Here is a 26,993-nt window from a genome sequence, read left to right on the forward strand (position 1 = left end):
TTCTCTCTTAAGGTGATATAAGTTGATCTTCAAAAAAAAAAAGAGAAAAGAGAAACAAAGACAGCAGCCTTCCAAGTTCACATGGAAGGGCATTTCTTAATATAACTATGATTTTGGTGCTTATATTTTATTCCATAAAATTCAACTTTCCAATTCGTGCACATACCAAAAATCAATTCTAAAATAAAATAAAAATTTATTGTCAGTCCAATCAATATTATGTATAACGGCATTTCATATCCCACCCCACCTCTCCTTATTAATAGGGCTAAGCATGGGTCGGATTGAAAAAAAAAATTTCATCCGACCGAATCCAATAAAGTTGAAAAAAATTTGACCCGCTACTGACTGTTTATCATGTATAAACTATTTGAAATCGAAGTAAACGGTTTGTAGTGGATTCGGATGAATTATATCGATTTGAGTTTCAATAGTGACTAAATGTTAATTTTAAGTCCAATGTTGGTCTACTTAAGCTTATTTTCTCTTTTTTTATCAATTTAATACCATAAAGATCAAAATCTTATAAATTTTAAATTTTGTATTTATTTTTGAATCTGTACAAAATAAAATAGAAAAATAAAAAATTTACTCATCTGTAAGTAATTACATCTGAAAACTTTCACATTAAAATTATCGCAAATTGACGTGCTTCCATCAACAATTCAACATTAATATTTTCATGAATCTAAATAGATGATGTGATATTTTTTAGAATGAAGTATTGAAGTCTAAATAATACTGTCCCAAAATGAAAGTGAGTTTGTGAAATACTATATTGATTGGGTTCTATTTTATATAGTTTAAAAATATAGAAATCAAATCTGATCGTAAATAATTAATTTTTTAAAAAATCTAATTTTATTTCATCCGATTTATATCTTTTAACCGATCGAAATCGATGTTTATTAGATCTGGTATGGATGGGTTTCTTGAGTTTCGGTTATTTACTCGGCCCAACTTATTAAGGGTGCAAAATTGGTTGGGTACATTCTAATCGATCCCAAAACATTAATCAGATATCTTGTACCTAATGCACGTCCCACACAACTAAAATATGACCGTTGCCTACTTATGGCTAACCTTTATTTAATACTAAGACAATGTACCATACATGTGGGTATCAAATTCATTCGATCAAGCTAGAATTAGATGTCGGAAAATTAAATAATACATTAATTGAAATAACTTGATTGAACTTGAGCAGATTAGACTCAATTTAACACGAAAAAAAGAGAAAAAACAAAATCAAGCATCTAAGTCTCACGGCACACTTAGCCAAAAAGATCTCATTGTACGGTCCACATTTCAGAAGTGATGGATCGTATCTCCAAAATACGAGGCCCTAAAGACCCAAAGCCAATCCATTTGGTAGCTGGTCTGGCATGTTAATATTGTTTAAAAAGTGCTTTTATAATTTTTAAAATAAAAGAGTATAAAATAAGTATTTGATGAGTAGAGGAGTTAGGAAAAGCGCTTTTTAGGAGAAGCAGCTCCTAGCGTCTCCTAATTTTGTAAAGCAGAAGCAGCGCCGCTTGGAGATAATTTAGAGCCTTGGGCTGGAACGATACCCTGCTATCCGTCCCTCTTGGAACCTCGGTGGGGTATGACGGACTAGAGAAACGGTCACTGGTTCTTCTCACAAGAGACTTCGTGAAAGGAATCATGGCCATGGACACCACTTTCAGAGCTGGCTTGCTCGGTCTGAGACACTCCGAGCTCCCCAATCCCCAATCTCCCCTTCTCCTTAGAGGCTCCTCATTTTCGCACTCCCGTGGCAGTGCTAAGAGGTCTTTATGTGTCTCAGTCCTCCGGAGTTCCCTACCTGGTACCCTTCCTCTGCTTGGAGTTTAGTTGATTAGTGCTTCTATTTACTCTAATGGAATGCCCCTTCTCTAGTTTTTTTTTTTTTCAGTTTTTTTTGGATTTTCTTGCCTTCGTAATTGATGATGAAAGAAAGGAGGGAGCTTTTATCATCATCATCATCATTATAAGTAGAAGCTATCTATTTGTTGTCTTCATTATTTGGTTAAACGGCGAGTTGGCTGAACAAAAAAAAGTCGAATTTTGAAGAGGTTTCCCCATGTATTTGATTTGAAACGTTGTATTAGAACAATTTCAAGGGGTATGGTTTTTATTGTTGGGAAGGAAGCGGATGTGGGGATTTGTTCTTCTGGTTGGCATCAGTTGCGTTAATGTTCGCTGGAAATCTTTTGAGAAACTTAAATGTGAAGTCTGTTGTTGCTTCCTTGTTTGTGAAATTTCATTTCCGGCTCTTAGCTGATCAGAGATGACTGTTGTTTGGTAGACTTCCAGGGGTGTAAACTTTTCATGATTATAAGGGCACAATGTAAGAAAAGAATAGAATGCACATGTCATCATATATTTATTTTCTTGAGGGAAGTAATAGGCTCTAAGTGCCTAAAAGTTTTTATTCATAAGTAATTAAGGAGTTACAAGAAAAGGAAAGAGAAGGAAGAAGATACAACAACTGAAACAGAAAAAAGAACGAGAAGCAAAGTCAGACTGCAGGAATTCCTTTCACTCTAAGCTTCCACAAAAATTTCTTGACAGCTCCTAGATCCTTGTCAATCACCAGGCTGTGCCTGGACTTCAGAATCCTCTTAACCTTTCTAATGAGATCAATGATACCCTTCAGCCACCCTCAGAAAATTCTATAGTTTCTTTCTCACCAAATTACCCAAACAATGGCCACTGCCATCTGTTCCATCCTTTCTACCATGGTGCACTCAGCTTCTTTTTACTCCTCTGGCCCCATAAGTCCTGTATATCATTAGGAAAAGCTCTGAGTTTCAGCATAACGTAGAAATGCTTCCACATTGTGTCAGAAAAAGGATACCTTAGAAACAAATGGACAGCCATTTCCTCCTCTCTTCCACATAGAACACAAGCAGGGGGGAAATTCTATCTTCTTTTCCTTAGGTTATTAGCCATGCATAATCTGTTGTTTAATGGTAGCCTCATAAACATCCTAATCTTCTCACGGATGGAAACTCTTTCAGACTGCATCTCTAAAAGAAGAAAGAACTCCTCATTCCTTGAATAAGTCATAGATAACCCTTTGTAGAGAATGAACCAGAGCCATTCCACTTCGATAGGATCTTGTCCTTTTCATTAGAAAGCTGAAGTTGGTTAAGGGTTTGTTACAATTCTATTGCCTCCAGCTCCTCCGCATCAGTAAGTAAATATCAGAACCATGGCCACAAAGTCAGAGAACCAGTCTCCAAATTTGCATAATTCCATACCATACTACGAGGATTTTCTGCTCTTTGCATCATCATCATGTATTTATATTTTTTCATTACTAATGAACAACATATGGACAACGATAAGGAAATTTCTATAATTTGTCATCACTATTTTGCAATGAGTAGAAGCTTCAAAAAGAATGGTTATAGAACTGGTATTTAGAATAGTTCATCAGTGACTAAGAAAAATCGTATTCTGGCAAAGATTTAGGTTTGGTCAGAAATTTACAGAATCCAAAGTATTAAAAGTATTAGTCTTTTTAAAAAAGCAAAATTTATGGGTAATTATCATATCTTTATATGTATCTTCTTGATTCTTTGCATGGAAATTATACTTCCAGATCTTACTGAGGTTTGATTGTAGAGCTGAATTTCAGCATTATCACTTCTTGATGTTGCTTGGTTGTGACTTCTAGAATATTAAACCCGATGTAGAGAAAGCACAGAGAGTGAATCTTCAGTAAATGATCAATAATCATGAATTTCGTTTCTATTGAACTACATAAAGAAATATGTTAACAAATATCCATAATATCAGAAGACAGTTATTCTGAAGAAATATGGTAAAATCATGGTTTATTTGTTAATGTGATTTTAAATGGCAAAGTTGGTGTTTCCTGTGGACCATCTGCAACTGATAATTAGAAGCTTCATAGAAGATACTTTAAATCAGTACTCAGGTTGATTCAGCAATCGTAAAAATTCTTCTTATTCTTCATCATCACCCAATCCTTTTCTGGTAAATATTTGATCCACTTTAAAGCACAACTCAAAGTTGGGAAACCTTTATGGAAAGATTGAGCAAATTCTGCAACCAGCTTTTAGCCTGATATGAACCCTCTAAAAATTAGTGTCGATTTCCTGGCCAAGGTAATTTTGGTCAAGAGTATGACCTGTTGGAACCTATGCTAATGACCTTATCAATTGCAGTTTAAGCTTATCCAACCGGAACTATTAAAAGAGTTTTTTTTCCCCCCAGCTCACATGACAGACATGCTGTTAAATTATAGGATAAAACTTTTAAACTTTTATTAGTTTCTTCTGTTAAATATCCTGCATGTTCCTTTACCAAAAGAAATCCTGCACTTTCTAGTCCAGGTTGACTGAGTTTAAATGCCAGTCTCAGCCTTTTTATTGACAGAATGAAGGGAGGTGTCTGGAATTCATAGTTTTGGAAAAAAAATTTTGGAAAAAAAATCAAATATTAATACGATTAATAAGAAGATGCAAAAATATTATAGGATATTGGTGACATCAAGATCAATGGGCAGAACTCTGTAAAAACTAGAAAAAAGATTTGAATGCTTTATAACTATTTGCAATATATTTCAATTTAAGTATTTCACTGAGACATTCATCATAGAAAGCCTTTCTTAACACCGGAGATAGAGAGAGAGAGAGAGAGAGAGAGAGAGAGAGAGGATGAAACTTGAAACTTTGTGGTTGCTGTCATGACCCAGAACCGATCTCTACCAAGTCCCAGATGTGACTGCAATCTTGATCAATCAGTGGATGGATTTAATTCAATTAGTTCTTGTGGAAGCACATTTGCACCAATTCAAATCTCAAGATATGTAATTATAAAATAAATGGCCATCTGATCATACTAAGCAACTAAAATTTCATCCAAACTAAACTTTTGCAAGACATAATCCTTAAATCAAGCCAAGATGTATTTCATTCCATTGTCTTATAATAGACAAAATTGTATGCCTCCAACCTAGAGGTGAACAGTGCATCCCTAAGTATGGGAACGTTACAAACCCTCTCTTTGCTTTTCTCATACAGTCTCTTATTTAGCTACAGCCTTGCCTTAAGATCCAAACATTAGGATACACAAAGAGGATCTAACTCTTCCTTTTATGGCAGTGGCTTTACTACATACTAAGTTTGGCAGTAGCCTAATGCCAATTAGCCTTTCACTCTGAAATATCAGAATTAAATGATGAGTTACATAGCTCAGCAGGTACCCAGATATACATCTCAGCTAAGCCTTAATCCTGAACTAGTTGGGTTCAGCTACATCAATACTCTTCCTCCATTCCAGAAGTACACAAGCATGGCAGACAATATATTATCAAGATGCATACATCTTCATGCGAAGTTATTGAAAATACTCATTTAGGGATCATTGAAATACACTTAGAAACACTTGAGACACACTAGTATACTTAAAAACACCTGAATGCACTGAAATTTGAAACACATCATGATCATTTCAATAGCAACTGGTTTGTAATCAACTTCAATAGGCCCATTAGCCAACGATGGTACGTACTGGTCAAGGCTTCATCCATCGTGTCTCTACTGAGAACTCAAAGGCCCACAAATTAATGCTGCTGGCTAAGGTCATTGCATTGTATCTCTACTGAGAACATGAATGCCAACAACTTATTCTTTGCTAGCTAGGATCGTCGCATTGCATCTCAACCAAGACAAAAGCCAACAACTTACCCCCTGCTGGCTAGGGTCACTTATGACAATATGACTGACTAGAAGTTTATGTTTTAGTTCATAACACTTTTAGGCAATATGATGATCAACATACATTTTGAATGACCAGAGTCAAAAGAAATATATGTAATATATTTACATAAATTTAAATCATGATGACTTAACACTGATAAATTTGGATGCCGAATAGTCATTAAAAATACATATTTTCAAAATTCAGTCGCCATAAAATATTATGGAAAACATCACAAAATTATCAAACTTGGATCATTACATATAACAAGAATATATAACATATAGCATTATTCATGTAACCAAGCGTAGTAGTAAAATTAGAATAAATAAGTTGCCCCAACTTTAGTTAGAAACAAGGATTCTAGGTAACTCATAGATAGTGAAAGTAGAAAATCAATTTCTGAATCCATGTCGAACCTGTAAAATATCTGTAAAAATACAGATCGTCCACCATGTAAGGATACTTATCAATTCCTGTCTTAAAACTTCACTCTCTACTCTTTTTCAAGCTGACTGCTATTCCTTTATTACTTTCTTAGCTGCTTCCTATGACTGGCTGAGATTTTTAGAGTTGTCAAAACAATAGAAATAGAGCAGCTCTCTCTTATATATACATCAGTTCTAAGTATGACGTGTCTAGCTATCACTATTTAGCAGCCAGTATCAATTCCAAGTTCAGCTATGTGGCTGAATTTTAGCATAAGTTGGCTTTTTTACCATGAGGTGTGTGACAGGCATGAGGTGGGGAATAAGCATCATGTGACATTAGCATGAGGTGACAGTTGCCTAAAGAAAGAAATAGGTGGCTTTACCTCTCTAGCATTAGCAAATAGCAATTTAGTTCTTGAACTTTTCTTTTTCCATCTTAAGGTCATACTTGTCATAAAATTTGGGTCCTTATTAATGTGATTGCCATACAAGGGATTAATTCCTGTGATACTATATACATATCAAGAGTTGATATGAGACACTTAGCTCAAATATACAAATAATCATGTTATATGCACTTACATGTTGGGGTATTACAGTTATGTTTGTGTTAAGTGATCTCCTAGAAATTTCTAGGCTTACTAATATCCATCCCATGCTTGTCCTCTTATGCAATATCATAACACATTGTAGGCATCTGCATGTTTTTCAAATAAGAATCCCAAAGCTTCTTAATCACCTGTGTAATTGATCTTCAAGACAGGAAGAGAAACTATTGGAGATGATGTGATGCAAATATTCCTGAAGGATAGGCAGTTGAATGGAGATTTTATATCTAAAGTTTCTGATAGGCTTTGGCAGAGGGACAACTTAATCCATGAAGATTCAGAAATTAGCATTGTGCATGAAAATAGTCAGCAACATGATGAGGTACAATATCTCCCCAAGTTTAGTTTGCATTGTTAAAATTTCCATGTAAAGATCTGTTTTGTTTGTAGGTCCATTCAGTGTAAGTTGAACTTTTTGATACTTTGAGAATTATTTCTTAATTTATTTGATTATTTCATTTCTTTTTTACATTTAGATGCTAGAGAATGAAAGCAGAAGTGGATATTTAAAGCTTACTGGAGCCAGGGAGTGGGTTTCTGGTGATAATGTTGCTCCAATGAACAAGAAATTTGTTGTCAAGGTCTCGTTTTAGATGGTTATACTTTTTTTATCATAATATATGTTAGGATAATTCTTTGGCATTCCTAAACATATAGTGAAGCTAGAAAACCAAAATCAGGATGCTGATGTAACTTTCAATGTTTGGTGACAGGAGCGGCAGAATGACAGTGAAAAAAGGAAGAAACTCAACCTTTTAAAATATGAAGCGGTATCACCTTTTTATTTTAATTATTTTTTTCACATTCTCTTCTAATTTAATATGGTAAAATTGTTTCTGTAATCAATTGCTTGTTTCCTCTTTGTTTATTACTTTAACCTTGAGTCTTATACAATAATAAGGATCCATTCATTGTTGTGGACCTTAATGGTTGGATTGATATAAATAGCCTCAGCTAAACAAATATAGTACATTATAAAGTAACATAAGAAAAATTTCATATTGAGATGGTTGTATTAGAACACAACTTTAGATGCACGGGACCAACGTTCTTGAAATTGGTTGCTTATCTTTTTTCCTCTGAAAACTTTTTTGCAGCTTAAAAGAGAACTTTTGCTTCTAACTGCTGGTATTGGAGCTGCTTGCAGTGCATATTGTTTGGTTAACTTATCTGTCGAGGTATATACCTATGTGCTGTTGTTACAATGATATAACTGATTTAGACAGCTAAGCACGAAGATGTATGACTCTGTTCACTGCAATGATTCCCTTTGAACATATCCATGTAGTTTATAAATCAATGTTGTGGTAAGAATGTTGTAAAAGTCTTAAAACATGTGAATTGAGAGGTATGTGATTCCCTGGAAGTTTATGGATTCTTACAATAATACCAAAATGCTAATATACAACATAATACTTGCAAATGCTGGCACCTTGTTTATGCAACTTGAGTGTATGCAAGAAAGCATGCTTTGTATATTCTAAACTATATTTCTGATCCAGCTTGTGCGATATGTTATTCTTAAGTAAGAGGTACTTCTATATTGGAGACTTTCCATGTATCTAAATGTTAGGTTTTGTAAGCAGCCAATTAATGCACCATTATCTTAATCATGCAGGCTGCTATCAGCTATGCTTCTGGAGTCTTCTTCAGGTTAGTTGAGTGATTAATTTTATGTCTTCTTTAATAGTAAAAATTACGACAACGTAGTGCAGTTGTCAATGTGTTTGTCTTTACACCTCCATATTGAGTATTGTTCTGCCTCTGTTAGCTAGAGATTTTGCTGTTTAAGAAATTTTGTGCGCCAAAAGTGTTTAGACACTTGTGCATGACATGAATATTGTTCTTTGCACCACAAGAGTTGATTTTGTTGCTTAACTAAGTGCAACGTTAATAACTTAATATAATTTTTTTTGTGCAAGTGGTAGCACTTCAACTTAATAATCCATGTGGCAAGTTAGATTGCATCCAAGTGCCTAGACATGTTCGTTGAAATATTGAAGTTTTTTGCTTCATCTTTGTTAACAGAATATGACAAGTAGCACATGTTTTTCAATGTAACATCCTATTATTAGTCAAGTTGGAAAGAGGAATAATGTGAACTTTGATTTGACATAAAATATTGACACCTGAATGATACTGATATATTCTTTTAGCTTTTCTTATTATTAGAAGTTTCTTATAAAAGGTGGTTTATTATGATTATGGCTATACGATTTGTGTTGTTATTCTAGTCGCTAACTCAATCCAAATAATTTATTATCTGAAACTTCCAAATATGGCTTGTTTAAATTTACAATATGCCTGGAGTTTTAGTTGCTACCTTATTGTGTAATATGTATTTTCTATATATCTTGCTTTTATGTTTATCTACATTTGCTCTTCAATTTTGTATTCTTGACCATTTGTCAAGTTGTATGTAGTGTTTTCTGTCTTCTTTTTTTTGTTGTCCTTTCTGCTGGTCCTCATCTAGAGGTCATTCTTTATATTGTTGCTGTCAATTACTGCACTGTCAAGAAAGAAGAGATATGCAATAAGAAAGCAAGAATTACGCATGCTGTAACATATGTTAGTTATCGCCATTCTCATGCAGGACCAAATTGGGATGGCCTAAGTTGCATGAGAGGACCCTAAGGATTGGATTGCTTGGGTTTGAAATCAGCTTTATTGCTTGCTGTCCAGATCCTGAAAACAGGGCATCCAGTAGTAAAACTGAATTTAGGGCAATGGTAGATCAAAAGAAAAGATATTGTTTAGGGTTTTGAAGTGAGGGAAGATGGTAGAAAGAGGTCCCTAATGGATAGTGCTTGACTGGAAACTCAGTTTTAAAGTTGCCGTCAGATTTCAACAAATAATAATTGCAGAAATAAACAGAACGTAACAAATGGAATTTAGCAATCGATAATAATGAAATATGTAGTCAAATTTAGGAGGAAAAGATTGCTTTATTTGAAGCCAGCAGATTATAAAGCAGAGATAAAGTTTACTGACTGAAACAGTATCAGCAATAAAATGAGGGCAGGGCTTGGTGTAATGGTAAGATTTGTCCATTGTGATCTGCGTGTCATGGATTCAAAACCTGAAAACAGCCTCGCTGCATGTGGGGATAAGGCTGTGTACATCTAACCCTTCTTGGACCCCATAGTGGAATGAGTCTTGTGCACTCGGATGCCCTTTTAGCAATAATCCATAAGTAAAATAAGATAGATAAAGATTAAGAGCGGAGTTAAAGGACATATAGAAGTAATAGAGAAAGAGAGAAGACAGACAAAAAAGGTGGAGAGAAGGGTAGCTGAACTAGTCTCTAAAGAAGCTTCCCTTCATTCATAAAAATGCTGCATACAATCCTATTCTTGATTACTGTTTTGGGACCCTTCATAATCTCAACCAATCCCCTAGTTTGATTGGATTAGGACTCTTACAAATTATAGAGGGAAATCCCCTTAAAATTTCATCAACTACCAACCTATTTGACTCTTGGTAGCACTCCTAAAAGATCACAGTTACTATTGCACATACTGTTCATGCTACAGTGCCATGAACCGTAACTCCCAGAAACTTTCCTATCTAAAATACTTCAGTTATAGATATAAATACATAAATCATAGCTAAATAATTTCTCAACTAAATAAAATAAAAAAGCTTGGACTGTTGGATTTTTAATGCTCCTGCATCACATTATTTTGCCATTCTCTTTGGTCTCTTCCTCATGTATACCATGGCTTGTGGCTCAACTAGTTACTACCATGCTGAGCACCACCAGTTTTACAATATATGACTTGAGGACAATGAGAGAAAGTGAATGTTGATGTAAATTCAGTGATCTATTAATGAAATTAATGCCTAAGATATAATTTTCCTTTACTCGTTGCATATTGTTCAACACTTATTTACAATCAAGCAATATATGCTGCCACATTATAGATATTCCTGAACAGAATGCTTTCAGGATTCCATCATAAAATGAGGGTTTGCTTAATATATGCTAAAACATAGTTATTTCTTTGAATCCAAGGTTCTCCTGAGAACAATTATGATCTTGCTAATTTGGTATATTCCATAAAATATAGGATTTTCAGAAAAGTTATTTGCATGTATATATTCTCATGGGGGAGGGGGTGCGCGGTGTGGGTTTGTCGGACACAAGAAAATTCAGGTGTTTTAGCATGTCTAAGTGGGAAGTAGTCTTTGCATTGCACGGACATGGATATGAGATTTGGATTCAGACATGTATCCAAATATTTGACTTTGCAGGAGGGAAAAAGGAGATATGGGAATACATAAAAATTATGTTTGAATAAATTATATATTTATTTTGACATTATATAAGAGAAAATATTAAAAAATATATTATTTGTTTTTCACTATATGTGTCTTTCAAACTTCCTGATTTGTTGAGTGAGACAAGAAAAAGGATATTTTGCAAGGGTATTCCAATATTTATTGGGTGTAGACCTTTTCCTTTCTCTTTCTCTCTTCTTTAAGTCGGTGCAAGTCCAACTCTTCTCTACATTTCGCATTGTCTTTAATTCTCTGCACAGTGGTGATTGCATTTATGTTATAGTACAGTAGATCTCTTTGAAATTCAGATTTGAATAGAGAAAAGAAGGGATATCAGTCTAATAAATATAAATATGATCCATGTCAATTGTCATTAATTATTGTGTAGCCCCCAATCGTTTGCATGTTGCAAGGCTACATGCCTGCGTCACTTTTGCAAGAGAAGAGGAGTCAGCATTTATAATTTGGATCTGGGGATTTTTGAGAAGATACTAATGATATGGTAGTGTATATCATCGGGCATATTGTTTTTAACTTTGAAGGTACACTATTATGTATAGTAGGATGTGTTCTTGTTTTGTGATAGGATTTTGTTTATGGTTATGATTTGTACCAAGGTCCGCAGTATCGGAACCGACACCTATGTTGGTAGACTAGCGGTATGGTATGGTACCATGCCATTCCGAGGTGTACTGACTAAGGAAAACCAAAGAGGGAGGGGGAGAAGGAGGAGAGAGAGGAAAGAAGAGGGAGGGAAGGAGGGAGGGAGGGAGGGAAGGGGGGAGGGGGAGAGAGAGACGTTGGGAGAATGGGAGAGAGGGGGCTCGGAAGCCCGCTCTCCTCCACTCATTCGTAGGGGCTGCTCGGTGGAGCCTCTATTTCGAATGAAATAAGGACTCAGCAAAAAGAGAGAGAGGGGGAGGGATGGAGGAAGGGCTCTGCCAAAAGAGAGAGTGAGGGAGGAGCAAGAGAGATGCTGAGATAGAGGACTCGAAAGCCCTCCTCTCCTCTGCTCATTCTCAAGGGATGCTGGGTAAGGCCCCTATTTTGCCTCTCCTCCTCTGCTCGTCTGCAGGGGTGCTAGCCGGAGCCCTTGTTTCCAGCAAAACAAGGGCTCGGCCCCAAAGTTTTTATTTTTTTTCACTTTTTTAAGTGAAGCTAGCACAGAGTTTTCTGACTTTAGTTAAAGAGTTTGCCGGCTGATTTAAGCGAATGGAAAACTCTATGCCAACTTCACTTAAAGAAGTTAAAAAAAATTAAAAATTTAGGGCCGAGCCTCTGTTTTGTTCAAAACAGTGCTTTGCCCAACACCCCTACAAATGAGCGGAGGAGGAAAGCAGGGTTTCCAAGCCCCCCCTCTCTCTCCCTCTCCCGGCATCTCTCTCGCTCCACCTCCCTCTCCTCTCTCTCTCCCTCTCTGTCCTTCTCCCTCTCCTCTTCGCTCGCTGGTTTCTCAAACTGAGGGCTAGAAACATGCCGCTCCGCCCTTTGTACAGCTCAGTACATTCCAAATTGGGTGGTTCGGGGTGGTAGGGCAGTCCTTTGTTTGTACTATACTTTGACTAATGCTCTGTACAATGATTTATTTTCTTGAGTTGAGAGTGGTTTGATTTTGATGTTACTTTTGCATCTGTATTTCATTGACCATGCTGATCACATTTCTGGATTCAGATGAGTCACAAGACTTCGCATGACCAAGTATCTAAATCTGTGTTATTCTCCTTTAGTCTGTGATCTGTTATTCTGATAAATCACAAGTTCATACCTGTATATTTTTTACATCATCGAAATTGAGAATATCCTGTTCATGATTTCTGTCACGCATTGGATGCTTATATGCATGATAGGGATGGATTCAATGGTCTGAATTTTCTTTAATCATGCTTCTTGCTTGTGGAACAGTTGTTTGTACCTCCAACTTCTTTATCATCATACTGATAACCTGTCGAGGGCAGCCGTTCCTGAAACTTTTATGCAGAAGAAATTGAAAAAGTAAGTGTTTCAATCATTGCTAGCTTCTATCATCTGTTATCATCTTATGATTATTTTCTGAAGCTTTTCTTCATAAACTAGAATTGGAATAAGAAGCCAGGACCTGAAGAATATGTTAGAGAAAACATTGAGTGGTACCACCATGGCACTTTCTTCTCCAAGGCTTGTAATCCCTGCAGCAATATATGGAATCTGGGCCCTGTCACACAATTTCCTCAATAATTATTTTGATTTTCAGGTACAAATGTGGCTGCTTAATAATCTCTTTCATGCGTATTTTGCTGATTCCTGCCATTGAAAAGGAAAAATAATTTACTGAAGATTGATCATGAAATATTCATATGCTGACATGCACTTTGTTCACTATGTTTCAGATGATCTATGATCTTGTTTATTGATCTAATTTATCTGTTTTTAACAACCATAAAGAAACATTCTTAAAGCTGACAATTACATCAGTATTCTCATGGGTTACTTGGATCTTTGTCACATAAACATCATTCAGCTTATATTATCATTATCATCATCCAAGCCTTTTCTTATCAAATGTCAGGGTTGGTTACAGAGAATTAACTCTAAGTTGACAAGGCCACAAGGAAGGATTGGGCAAAATTAACTGTCAGCTTGATGTCAATTTTCTATAGAAATTGATGTCAAGATCATGGCAAGGCAAATTAAGGCAAGCAAGAGACCAGCATAAACCTATCTTACCAGTTGGCAGGTGGAGAACATTCAGACAAGGATATTTCAGATAAGCAACATTTTTTTTTTTTTGGGTACAAAGATAAGCAACATATGTTTCTAAGAACCACAGACCCATTACTTGAGAACTCATACAGAAAGCATCAAATTGTAGGATGTGAGTACTACACCAATCAAAGACTACAGTAAGTTAATTGTTGCAATCTAGGAGAGATTCCAAAAAAAAACTGTATCCACATATAACAATTGACACATCAGATGGTCCATTCTCTCTCCTATGAGGATGATCACTGTAATCCCATTGGAAATGTCACTGATCACTAAATGTTTCACCTAGAGCCATTAATATACTTCCTTACCTTGTGTATAATTACAGGAAATAATAAAGATGGAGAATAATTGCTGATTTTCTCTGAATTATTCACTTGGGTGATCACCCGTTTGTGTAGAAATTTAGGCCGGTTATATATGGTTGTTTTGGTCAGCTATAAATGGCAAGATTAGGTAGCTGTACACGTGAGCAAATAAGATAAATATGGGTGTCAATTTCTAGGCTAATAAGGTAAGTATAGCTGTCAATGCAGAGACGAGTATACATGATATATTACATTACATGGTAGCTATGGTATATGTGGTTGACTTGGGTGTCAATCCATATCATACCAGCTAACCCCTTCCCCCTTAAATGGAAGATGCCTTTAATAAAGTGCTTCTAAAGTTTGATTTGCTGATTCTCACGGGTGTACTTGTACTCATTTGGTTTAGTTTATCCAATTTACCAAAAAAAAAAAAGGAAAATCTGAAATCATGCCATCTTTGCAGGGACATCTGTAACTAGTAATTGGGATGAGATAAATGGCAACTGGATTTTCCTTTATTCTAAGTGATATCTAACAAACTGATAGTCAATTTCAATACATTTGGTATGCTCGTGAAATATCATCCGGGCAATTTGAATGCCTTGACAATGTGCATGTGAAGGTTCAATACTGAAAACTGAAATCATGATGTCAGATGACTCTTTGTAAGAAGATATGCGACTAGTAACTTGGATGAGATATCCGGCAACTGGATTATCCTTTGTTCAAAGTGATATCCAATAAAGTGACAGTCAATTTCAATATATTTGGTGCACTCATGAAATACATCATTTTGGGCAAGTTGAATGGCTCTTTTATTGTTACAAAAGGAGGTGGGGCAAGAGATGTAGATACGTATGCCGTGGATAACACATTATGACCAAACAACTTCAGCAATAGTAGGAGCTAAAGCTTGATCCTCGGCTTTTAGCAGGTGAATGGGCAACATCAGTCTGCTTTTTGCTTTCCTTAGATATTAGAGAATTGCCGATGATAGAGCATTAATCAGTAACATCACCAGCCCAATCAGCATTAGAATAGGAATGCAAGTCAAGTGCAGTATAGACGATTAATGTAGGCCTTGATGGATGCTGCCTTTGATGTAACATAGGATGTGCAAAACGAAAGCAAAATGAAGAGATCAAGGCGAGGCTATGAATTGACTGACAAGATGGACAGCATGATGCACAGTATAGTTGATATCAGGCCTTGTGATTACAAGGTGATTGAGATTTCCAACTATCTAACACTAGAGAGTTGGATCAGAGAGTGGTTTGCCATATGGTCAAAGTTTAACATTTAGTTCAACTAGAGTATTGAAATTTTGCTATCAGTCAAGCCTGGTCAGACAAGTTGTTCAAAGCAGGGGTGGCAAACAATCTGAACTGCTCGAGCTCGGGTTGGAAGAAGCTCAGTAGGCTTGGTTCAAAGCTAAACAAAATAGTGTTGTCAAAAGCACTAGGCGCTCTTAAGGCAACAAGACCTCTCATTGCCCGAGGCGCTAGGCACTCGCTCAAGTAAAGCGAAGCGCTATTAATTTAAAAGAAAGTGGCTACTTTACACCCAAATAATAATAATAATAATGATGATGATGATGATGATGATGATGATAATGAAATCACAAAAAATATTATCTTAAATCAAAAGTTTCATTCCAAAAATTAGTTGTGTGCATCACAATTAGAAACAAAGTGTCATGATATATGCCTATGCATTGCAATCAATGTAAAACTAACAAAATTTATTCCTAAAACAAAAGAAGCAATAGAATATCGTCAAAATAGAAGAGCTCTAATCTTCATCGAGATCCATTATATCATCATCACCATTCTCCCAACCGTCTCAAATCGTACCGATGGAAAATCGATCCGATTCCGGCATACAAAATGGCACAGCGGCCGTCTCGGAGGAATAGAGAAGAAAGAGAGGAAAAGAGAGAGGGGAGGGGGAGAGAAGGAGAGGGAGAGGGAGAGAGGGCCTCCGCCCTCCTCTCGTGCAAAATAGGGGTTCGCCCCTATTTCGCAATTTTTCTTTTTGGCCTTTATCGCGTGAAGTCGACAATCCAGTTGCCGACTTCGCTCTTTTTTTTATTTTTTTTATAAGGGTGAAGTTGGCAACCTAGTTGCCCACTTCGTGCGATAAAGAGCAAAAAAAATTGCGAAATAGGAGTGAACCCCTATTTTATATGGGAGGGCGGAGGCCCTCCTTTAGCCTCGACCGTCCTCAGATCCTTCGGCAGCCATCAAAGGCCCTCTCTATCTCTCCCTCTCCTTCTCCCCCCTCTCTCTTCCTCTTTCTTCTCCCTGTCGGTTCGGCCTGGCACAGAACGATTTCAAACCTATCGAACTGTACCGCTGGTCGGCCGGCATGGGCTTCGGTTCCGATTTGGCGGTCCTTGATCATCATCATGTATGTTCTCATCTCCTCCATCACTAAATTTATAGCCCTCAATCTCCTCTTCTGTTTTCTCTGAATCAACATCTTCCTCTTTAACATTTACTATTCTCAAACTTGAAGCCTTTCCACTTGCTTTTGATCTTGCTTGTTGTCTAGTGTAAGTCCTCATATTTTCTCCAGCCCCAAATGCCCTTGCCACATCACCCATGTCAAATTATCATCATCAAACACCAAATCATCTTCTGCATCTGAAGTGTTGGCACCCATCTCTCCAATTAACCATTCATTACTATTATCAATGTCATTTAGAGAGATGGGGTCAATGATATTTCGCATGTTATGACGAGCCTTAAGAGCTTGATTGTACTTTGACATACACTAGATCATGCAATCTTTGATGCTCAAGTCTATTTCTCTTCTTAGTGTGGATCTGGTACATGAGTTTTAAAATAAAATTAATATTTAAAAATTTTTACTTTCTATACTAGTTACTAGAGATTAAAATTTTTCTAGTTTAGCAAATACAAGTCTTAAAATGTAGTTACATGCTCAAACACGCTCCAATTACGTTTACGGCCAGTTGCACTGTAAGTTATACTCAAAATTTTGATAGTTAATTGTTTCAGATTTGGGGCTGAATTTTCAAATAAACTCCATTCAATTGCAAAGTTATAAGCAATTATCAATCACTTGCTTGTCTAATAGAAAGCATATTCAGATTTTAAAACAAAGCAAGTATATTATTATCTGGAGCTTTTGTGTTTCTTGATCTAACTGCCATAGGAATGCCAAAGAGACCCTTACCTTTCTTATATAGTGACACTTTAGTCATAATTTTATCTTGCTCATCGGTATTGGGGACTAATCTTTGTATACACTGGTACAATCAGTTAATAATTTCTTCATCAAACTCAATAGCTGGATTGCTATAAAAGAACTCTGGATTTAAGAAGTGACCTGCTACATGCAATGGATGATGCAATTGACATTCCCTTCTTTTGTCAAATGATTGAAAATATGTCTTTATACTTCTCTTCATTGCTATTGAAGGCCTTTTGGATGGCTTTCTTAGCTCTATCCATAGCTTCATATATGTATCCTATGTCTGGCTCTTTCTCATTATCAGCAAGTCAAAGAACTTTAATAAGAGCGCCTATAACCTTAAGGATGTAAACCATAAGGTTCCAAAATGAAGGCATCAAAACAATCCTAATTACTCTTTTTTCCTTTGCATCTTTAGTCCATTTACTCTTCACCCATTGCTCTAATGTGAACATGTTTCTAAGATTGCGCTTTTGCTTGTGGGTCCATTGTAGTGTGAGAAAAGTTATTGCAAATCGAGTGACTCCATATCTAACCAATTCTTTCTTGCTTGTAAATTGCCTCATCATATTCAAAGTACCAATGTGGTTGTTGATGTGGTCTTAAATTATACTGCAAGCACACGGTGTGCAATATAGCATATTCGACGAGTACGGATCGATCCTACGAGAAACTGGGTGATTGAATCGTATTCAAATTTTTGCTCAAGCGAGGTTTAATAGAGAGGAGAAGAATTTGTCGGGTTATGTTGAATTACTAACTACCAAAGCAGTAAAATAATTAAATACAGAAATAAATAATCTAAAAGATCTAGGACTTTTGAATCCACTGGACCAATGATTTAGATAGCCTTTCTATGGTTTCTTTTATGATGTCTCTTGATTAAGGTGTAAAGCAGAAACAAGCATGAACTATGAAGATACTTAATTCAACTATGATCCATCAAGCATTTCGCTTTCATCCTAATTAAGAGATTCTTCTTTCAATTATTTTTTTTATATTACCCAAGTATGGGCTATAAAGGGGCTCAAAACCAACTATAACCCATCAAAGTTTTTCACAAAGAAGAAGAAATGATTTTAAAAAATTTGTGAGCCTTTTATCTATTATCTCCTCTTGCATCGAATCAAGCATGGACTATGAAGAGATTCTGATCCAACTATAGCCCATCAAGTCTCTTGGCAAGAGAGTTGAAAGAACTCTAAAAATTAAAAGTTCGAAAAGAAATTCGAAGAAGAAGGTTTGTAATCATGGTTTAGCTTCATCGCAAATCCTAGGAGAATTACTTAGACATAAATTGATTTGAAGCAAACATAAAATAGAACTATGCTAATTGCGGAAATTTAAAATTGCAGAAAAATAAATACAAAAATTTAAACTACCCTAATGTTGAAATTAAAAATTGCATAAATTAAATTGAAGGGAAAGAAACTAATTTATTACTGAAATAAAATTTTTGATACAAAATTTTTAACTCCTAAGCCATTAACAGGGCTTGGAGTTAAAAAAAAATAAAATAAAAGGAAGAAAAAAAATCTAAACTAGGATCTCTTCCTACAATCTTCTTCTGCAGAGCCTTCTGATTCTCGCATCTTCTCCTGGCTGACTCTTCTTCTCGTGTGTTGGAAGGATGGAAGAAAGTGGGAACAAGGCTAAAAAATTAAAAAGATGGATATTTCCGTCTATTACATGGGCCCTTACAAGAGGTATGGTGTGAAGAGAGATATGTTTAAAAGTGGAGGCATTAGGCTTTATTTATAAGTGGAGGGAGAAGATTTTTATGGCTTTTAGATGTGCGACTAAAAAAATAGATGAGTATTTGTATCATTTTAGAGATTTGTTCCGTCGGCATCCTGTTTCTTTTGCTGTTCAGATCCATTCCGTATTGCAAATCCAGGCCGCTCGTCCGCATGAAAGATCGGCCTAGCTCCCACGCAAAGGACCTGCGGGCCCATTGAAATCCACTTCAGCTCGCGCACAACAGTTCTTCCACTTCTTCCTCCAGCACGTGAAGTGCTTGCTCCCATCCCTTGTGGGTCCACACCACGCAACGCCCAAAGCCCATTTGACTCCCATGTGAATGGCCGCACTCATGTGTCTTAGGGTGTTCCTTTGTTTTGAATCAAAAAGCCGCTAGGTCCCTCGTGCTTAGCTCACTTCCTCACGTGCTCCAAAAACCACCCATGGGTCCCTCTCTAATTTGAATCCTCCCAAGGCCCACTCTTTTGTTTAAACCTCCTGTGGACCCATTGCTGCCGGAACATCATTTAAACAGCCTTTTTTTATTTGAATCCCTGCTTCCCTCACAGCATCCCATGCTGACTTAACTTGGACCGCCCCTTTAAGCCTGTGGACCACCCCTTCAAACACCATGTAAAGAAGCCTCTGGATCGTGCCAAAACCACTGTAAGGACCTTTTGCCTATTTGCTTTGTGAACTACGTGAAAACCTTATAGACCGCCCAAGCTGCAAGCCACATGAAGATCCTTTCCTTTGAGCTGCATTTGGGCCGCACAGAATTTCTCTTGAGCCGCACCTTTGGGCTTGATTTTTAGGCATCTTCTTGGGCTCCATTTGTGTTTGATTTGAATTGATTACTCAATTCATCCAAATCTAAGCCAAAATCAAGTCCAGTTTGATTGTATGTGTCCAATCTCCTAATTATCTATAAAATAGATTAAGAAGCATCAAATTCTCAATAATAATAATCAATTAATAACAAATCAGGTGCTTCTAGTATGCTAATTCAAGTGTTTATCAGTTGTCAATGAAGCCAATAAGAAATATTGCTCTCCAATGTCCTCTTGATTTATGGAATCTTCTTAATATCTTCCAACATAAGATCTATGCAATGAGCTGCACATAAAGTCTCATACAAATGTGATCTCTTTGCTTATAGTAACTTATCTAATGCCAAAAGAAAAAAAAAACTATTGTCACCATATGTTGTTGTAAATTAACATGAATAATCAAAATATAAAAGTAAAAAAAAAAGTAATCCTAAATTTTTAACTATTGGGACTCACTGGCTATCACAGAGTTACTTCCATTGTCAGTTATCACTTGAACAACATTTGTCTCTCCAATCCGCTCTACAAAACTATCAAGTAACTCAAATGTTGTCTCCAATTTTCATAAAAGAGGATACATTAAGAGATTTCATAAATATTGTTCCTAATAGACAATTCACTAAGAAATTAATCAAGTATTTTTGTCTTCCATCAGTCCATGAGTCAGACATAATAGAACAACCATGCTTTGCCCATTCATCCTTGTGGCCCTTCAACAAATCATTTGTGTAGTCTAACTCCTTTTTAAGTAGTGGAACTCTCAATTCATGTAGGATGGGGTTTTAGATTTGGACCATACCTCCCAATAGCTTCCTTGAAGCTATCTAAATGGGCAGCATTGAATGCTATACCTGCTTGATAAAAGAAATGGGCTATGTATTGAATCATTTTGAGCTCTTGCCTCTTTGTCACATGCATCATTTATATTTGTTTGCTTAACTTTGCCTTATTTTCTTCTTTGAACAACTTTCTCCGGCTTTCGAATCATAAACATATCCATGCGGCTTTTTTTTTGCGAAGCCTTGGTCTTCCTTGTTACTTTCCACTTCTATTCCAATTTTCTCATCCACTCTTCTACCACTGAAATTCAGTTCATGTACTTCATCTTCTTCATTAACATCATCCCCAATTCTAAAGTCATCGTAATCGGGCAATGAACGAAATGATTCAATCTTCTTTGTTTTCCTCTCATTGATATAACTCTCCAATTCTTTCTTAACTTCATGAGGACATTTTTTTTTGCATGCTATTGCATTTTTGAACATCTCCACTTGATGTTGTTTTATCTGAAATATTCCACCTTTAGTAGTTTTATCACAAAATACACAAGTCACAAAATCGGGATCCTTTGGATCTTTCAAATAGTTATTTTTCCAACCAGGATCCTTCTTATTATTGCTTGAAGGCCCCTCTATTGCCATTCTTTTTCTCTGTCCTAAAAAAAATGAATTCTGAAATATGTAATCTAAATTCCGGAATTAAAAAAAAAAGCACAGTATAAAGCAACAATGGATCAAAAACAGAGAATCACAAGAAAAAAGAAAGTACAACATTGGCAGCCCAACAGCATAGTGAGAGCAAAAAACCAAAAAAATAATAAAAAAATAACAGGAGAGAGAGAGAGAGAGAGAGGAAGCATAGGTTTGCTGGCCGCTACCTAGAGAAATAGAAAAAAATAGCCCGGCAGCATGTAGAGAAAGAGAGGGGGGTGAATCACAACTTTGTTGCCTAGAAACTAAAAAGAAAAACAAATAGAAAAGAGAGAGGAATCATTGCTGCCCAGGGAGAGAGGGAAGAAAAAAAGAATAAGAGAAGGGATGAGAAAAGAATAGGAGAGAGAGAGAGATAATAAAGAAATAAAATAAAATTATTCCCTGGTTGCTGGTTTTGGTAGAAAGAGAGCTTCTTTCTCGGGTTTTGGTGGCCCCTTTCTTGTTTTCCTTGTCTTGCTCTTGAAGAAAAGCAAAAGGACATTTTTTCTTTTTGTTCTCTTCTTGAAGAGAAGAAAAGGACATCCTTTCTTGTGCTCTTCTTGAAGAAAAGTTAAAAGGACATCCTTTTTTTTCTTGTTCTCTATTCTCTAGAATTTTCTTCTTTTTGACTGCTGGCTTTTTCTTTACTTTTTTCAATATAATACCATTGCTTGTACAAAAATACCCCTCAATCTGTTTGTCTAAACTATTTTAATGAAGGATAGAATAGTAACTTTAAAACATAAGTAAAAGAGAAGTAAAGAAGGCATGGCGGTGCCTTAAATGCCTGGCGCTTGGTGCCAGGCAAGCTCCTAGGCAGCGCCTAGCCAACATCGCCTCGCCTGGTACCCCTTGAGGTGCTAAGCTCTCGCCTCGCCTCACCTGGGTGCCTAGGTGACCCAAGCGAGCGCCTTTGACAACATTGAAACAAACCAAACTTCGTTACTATCTAGGCTTGAAATTAATTTCTAGCTGAGCCAAAGATGGTCCTGGCTCAACCAAGCTCGGGTCAATTAAGCTTGAAAATATATGTTATATAAAAGTTTAGATGGTTGTTGTTGAATCTTAAATCAAACAATCCATAATATTAAGATCATTTGAAGGTTGAATGTTTGTTTGATTTTTGAATCCGTGAAGTACTAATTCAGATTTCAACCAAGAGTGAAGTCAAGCTTGAACCAGAATCATGATTTATTTTGGGGTCCGAAGCTTTAATTCATGCTTGAACTTGATTCTGATTTCTAGCTCAATTTAGGATTTTTCAACCTGATCTATTAGGCTCATGTTTGTTTTGGTTTGAAATTGAGCTCGAATCAAGCTCGAAATAATGGTAAACAAATCAAGCCTGATTTCAGCTTTCAAGCTCAAAATTAATTTCAAGCCAAGCTTGATCCAGCTTTTAGCTTACTCTGACTTCATAGGCATGCTTCACTCGGGACAAGAAATATCACTAGATTGGTAATCAACCTCCATACCAGGAAATATTAAAGAATGCCCTGATCCTTCATTACAATCATTCACTCTATTAACTCTTCACAACATAAATTTCATCTTGATCAACATCCATTATGACCATATTTAACATCTAGGAGAAGAATCACTCGTTTTTTGGCCATAGATAAACATAGCAGTATCACGGTAACTTTGAGAAAGCCATGTTTGGTGACTGTGGACTGAGAGAACCAAGCACTTGGTGCCTGCTTTCGACATACCTGATTTGGTTTATGTGATAGGCTGGAAGGTCATGTCATATAGGCTTCTTCATGGAGATATTCATAGAGAAAATCATTTTTAACATCCGTCTAATGTTATTTCTGTCCTTGAGTGATGGCAACAACAAGAAGAGTTTGAATTGTAGACATCCAAGCAATAGGAGTATAGTCTCCAAAAACTCAGCACCATATTCTTGATTGAGTCCTTTTGCAACCATCGAGTCGGTAGATTCATCAGGGATTTGGTTTTGAGACTTTCCAGGAGGTAGATCAACAGGCTCCCAAGTATCGGTCTTTTCAAGTGCACTATGTCCTTCATTTATAACTTGCTGCCAATGTGGATTAGATGAAGCTTCCTAACAAGACTGAGGCACACAGAGAGAGAATGGTTGGTAGATAGCAATGATAGTCACTGAGATATGGTGGAGGATGCCTTGTTAAAGTGCATAACTGTGCTCAAAAGATACTGGTGTTGGATTGCCCTTTGGGTCAATACAGTCAGTCTAGACAAGGTGCTGGGTGGTCAGTAGTGGATTCACAAGGGGGGACAATGTTTATAGGTTAATGAATGTTTTGAGAAGTAATGGTGTCTGAATCAAGGAAAAAGGATCGGTAAAGTGAAAGTTGTCAACAGGGACTTTGTGTGTATTTGGGAGAGTAAGAAAGGGTATCTTTTCCTAAAAAGTAGCATGATGAGAAATACAGTTTCTTTGTAAGAAGGTCATAACAACAATATCCTTTTCTTTTTAAACTCCATAGCCCAAAAATACACACATAATAGATTTGATGCTTATCTTGGAAGGAGAACAAAATAATTTGAGCCAAAATGTGAAGATGAGAATAGTCAAGAGTGGTATGACATAGACGCTCAAATGAAGTTACCTCCTGCAGTTACATTGGAGGGTACATGATTAGTGAGGTATATAGCTGTGTTCTTAGCTTCTTTCCAGAAACCTTTTGGCACAGAGGAAGACATTATTAAGGTACAGGCAGTTTCCACAATATGATGGTGATTGTATTCAGAAAACCTATTTTGTGGAGTTGTGTCAGGACAAGACAGTTGGACATTTGTCCTTTATGATTTAAGGTATTCAGTGGAAGTCTTAGAAACATATTCCACCACCAGAGTCTAAACCAAAAACTTTTACTGTTTTTGAAATGGTGATTTTTTTTCTTGTTTGAAAATTCTAAGGGTAACCTTAAGAAAATCAGATTAAGAATGGAGTAAATACAACCATGTTTAAAGGGAGTAGTGATCAATACATGACATAAAATTGAGCTCTGCCATAGAGGCAAGAGCAGGCCCTTGCATATTAGAGTGTACGATATAAAAAAGTGCATATGAAATAGAATCACTAAGAGTAAAAGGTAGTGCAGAATTCAAGGTTTGCCATATTGGCCAATACTCTAAAAGTATGCCATATCTTACCATTACTGAACTGGCACGTTGTCTCATACTGTACAGACACTGGGTATGCAGTCTCGTACTGTACTGAAGCACGTATTAACACTATAATGAGATGATAACAGTGTGGGGTCTGATATCAAAACAGCAAACCTTAGTGCAGATTGTTTGGGCAGTTTACTATTGACCTACCATGGTTCTTTGTCAAACTTAATTGGTCTATGCAAACCTTTATGAATCATATAATGAAATATTGGAAGGAAACATGACCTAAGCACCTATGCCAATACATAATGGAAGACAAGACGAGAGTAGACGCAGTAACAAAAGGGGGTTCCAATAGGCGGTGCAACATGTAACTTATCAAGAACAAAGAAACAACCAACTTTATGCCCTGTCCCTACTTGCTTCCCCATCAAATGATCCTGTACAGCACAACTAGAAGAGAATGTGATGGTAAAACCTTCCTCATATAATTTTTTAATTGAATTAAATTCATAGAGAATTTTAGCACAAGTAAAACATCAGACAAAACGAGATCATTAGATAAGGTTCGAACCTTTCCAACGTGACTAGCAAGAATTGCAGATCCATCAGCAGTATGAATAACAAGAGAGGAAGAAATAGGAACAGGCTTATCGAAAGGAGTGTAGTTATAGGTCATGTGGCTAGAGGCATGAGAACCAAAGAACCATCCATTAGAGAAAATATGTGGAGTGGAGAGAGTAGAATACAAGTTGTATTATAAATACTAAATAGAGCTTTTTAGATCATATCCTGGATGTCTTCCCTAGTAAGAGCACTTTGACTAATATGTCTAGATTAACTGGGAGCTAATGTAGGAGAAGGCTCAAAGGGAGTGGAGGTCACTGCAAACTTCTATTCTGCTATTCATCAAACCTCTTCTTCTTGGCCTTCATATTTTTGGAGGTAGGAGGGTCAATTCTTCACCATATGCCCAAATTGTTTCCAGTAGTTTCATTGTACTTGTGTGGCATGCCTTTAGGAGGACCTGCAGAGGGTTTAGGGTATGGTGGACGATTGTGAGGCAGCTGCAAGAATTGAGGCATTATTTATGGTGGAGAACGTGGTTGTTCCTTTACATGTTTTCTCTACCATCAACTCTGAAAGGGCGACATCAACAGTTAAATTTCAAGTTATTTGTCACAGTAAAATCATTTTAAATTTTGGAGGAACAGTTGTTCATCAAGCAGCATAGCAAGACAATCAAAAGGAAATACATGATTTATTATCCATTCCTTTCCTCAATTCAGGTAGTCATAAGTTCCTATTCTGGTTTTAGTTTAGGAGTGTCAGACCTGGCATCTTAAATCAGGTTCATCTAGGGGCATATCCAAATCTTGTAAGCTGAATCTTGAAACGTTTCCATTCTTCCTGCATCTTTTTTTCCTTGAAACATTATCCTATCAAAATAAATCCATTACTTCTATCAAAATGTTGTTGCTTAGACATATCTGACAGCATATTCCACCAATATTTCATCTTCTTGTCCAATACTCTCTCTCAATTTGCAAAAATGAGGATCAGACATGTTCCATATGTATAATTCGGTGCTCATGGATCTCCTTTTCCATTCGCAGCTTGTTCCTGGAATGTTTGGCTTTTTCGCATACAAAGCTGCAGCCCTGGTCCAAGTATACAGAGATAATGAAGATCTGCACTTTGTATTTCCAGACAATGAGGGATCAGATAACAGTTAAAAGCAATTGTTTCCAAAGCCCTTGCGAAGAACTAAAGATGTTCGAGCTGTTGCCTATTTTCTACAAGTAGGGTTATATCTTGCAGGAATATTTCTTTGATGGACAAGCAGGTGAAGAATAAAATATCTCCACTATCAGATTTCATGAAGGCTCCAATGAAAAGAGACACTTGTGGATCCTTTTATGAAGTTATCATTGAACTCGTTGACCTTCTAAAACCAACTGAATGAACCAGTTAATTGGTTCCACCTTTTTACATTTTCACCAATATCATTTCAATGTATCAAATCACCATGTATTAGATGTTGATTTTTCTCCATGTAGCTTTACTTTTTCAAGAATTCGCTGTTTCGTAGGACTTATTTTCTCAAGTGGATGCCAACTTGTCATTTCATGCTTCATGCTTCATGGTTGCTTCAAAGGCTGCAGAATATAAGAAAACCAGAAAGAAGTGAAAAGGGCATAGCGACTAGAGCGGTAACGGTGCAGAACGTTTGTTTTGCAAGGTCGACATCAAACAGATTGCAACTCCTCCTGCAGTATTCACGTATGGTCTAGCACACCCACATAAACTTCTTCAAGGGGTTAATGCCATGGATGGTATCGATTTGGATACTGTAAGATAACATATGAACCAAAGCATAAGTTCTGAGTCCAAGGAAAGGAGATGAAGGGGATCTTGACAATGCGTCCGGTGGTGGATGAAGGTGGGCTTTTTTATCCACGCTAAGGTAATTTCTAAAAAATAAAAACATGTCAAGATTGTTGCTTACTAGGATGACACT

The 26,993-nt window shown here is 36.5% G+C and overlaps 1 protein-coding gene across 3 annotated transcripts; it reads left to right on the forward strand.

Annotated features, from left to right (window-relative positions):
* Window positions 1-1,537: 1,537 nt before the first annotated feature.
* Window positions 1,538-26,702, forward strand: LOC105033088 (uncharacterized). 3 transcript variants are annotated; one of them, XM_073255046.1, is made up of 9 exons: window positions 1,538-1,828; window positions 6,931-7,097; window positions 7,252-7,356; window positions 7,489-7,545; window positions 7,873-7,953; window positions 8,394-8,428; window positions 12,959-13,048; window positions 13,130-13,286; window positions 26,565-26,702. In XM_073255046.1, exons 1-9 carry the CDS (start codon window positions 1,666-1,668, stop codon window positions 26,661-26,663), a joined length of 954 nt encoding a protein of 317 aa, XP_073111147.1. In that variant the 5' UTR covers window positions 1,538-1,665; the 3' UTR covers window positions 26,664-26,702. The 3 variants fall into 3 exon arrangements, with proteins under 3 accessions (XP_073111147.1, XP_073111148.1, XP_010906043.1); XM_073255047.1 differs by lacking the exon at window positions 26,565-26,702 and adding an exon at window positions 13,602-13,733 and having other exon boundaries at window positions 1,539-1,828; XM_010907741.4 differs by lacking the exon at window positions 26,565-26,702 and adding an exon at window positions 26,089-26,563 and having other exon boundaries at window positions 1,541-1,828.
* The last annotated feature ends 291 nt before the right edge of the window (window positions 26,703-26,993 follow it).

The sequence above is a fragment of the Elaeis guineensis genome, chromosome 1 (genome assembly GCF_000442705.2).
Source record: "Elaeis guineensis isolate ETL-2024a chromosome 1, EG11, whole genome shotgun sequence".
Taxonomy (NCBI): Eukaryota; Viridiplantae; Streptophyta; class Magnoliopsida; order Arecales; family Arecaceae; genus Elaeis; species Elaeis guineensis.

Bases quoted from the DNA above. Each gene is read 5' to 3' on its own strand.
- LOC105033088 (XM_010907741.4), top strand. From the start codon at position 1,666: ATGGCCATGGACACCACTTTCAGAGCTGGCTTGCTCGGTCTGAGACAC. The intron at 8,429-12,958 runs GTTAGTTGAGTG...CTTGTGGAACAG, and splicing joins GCTTCTGGAGTCTTCTTCAG to TTGTTTGTACCTCCAACTTC. The intron at 13,287-26,088 runs GTACAAATGTGG...TTCCATTCGCAG, and splicing joins ATAATTATTTTGATTTTCAG to CTTGTTCCTGGAATGTTTGG.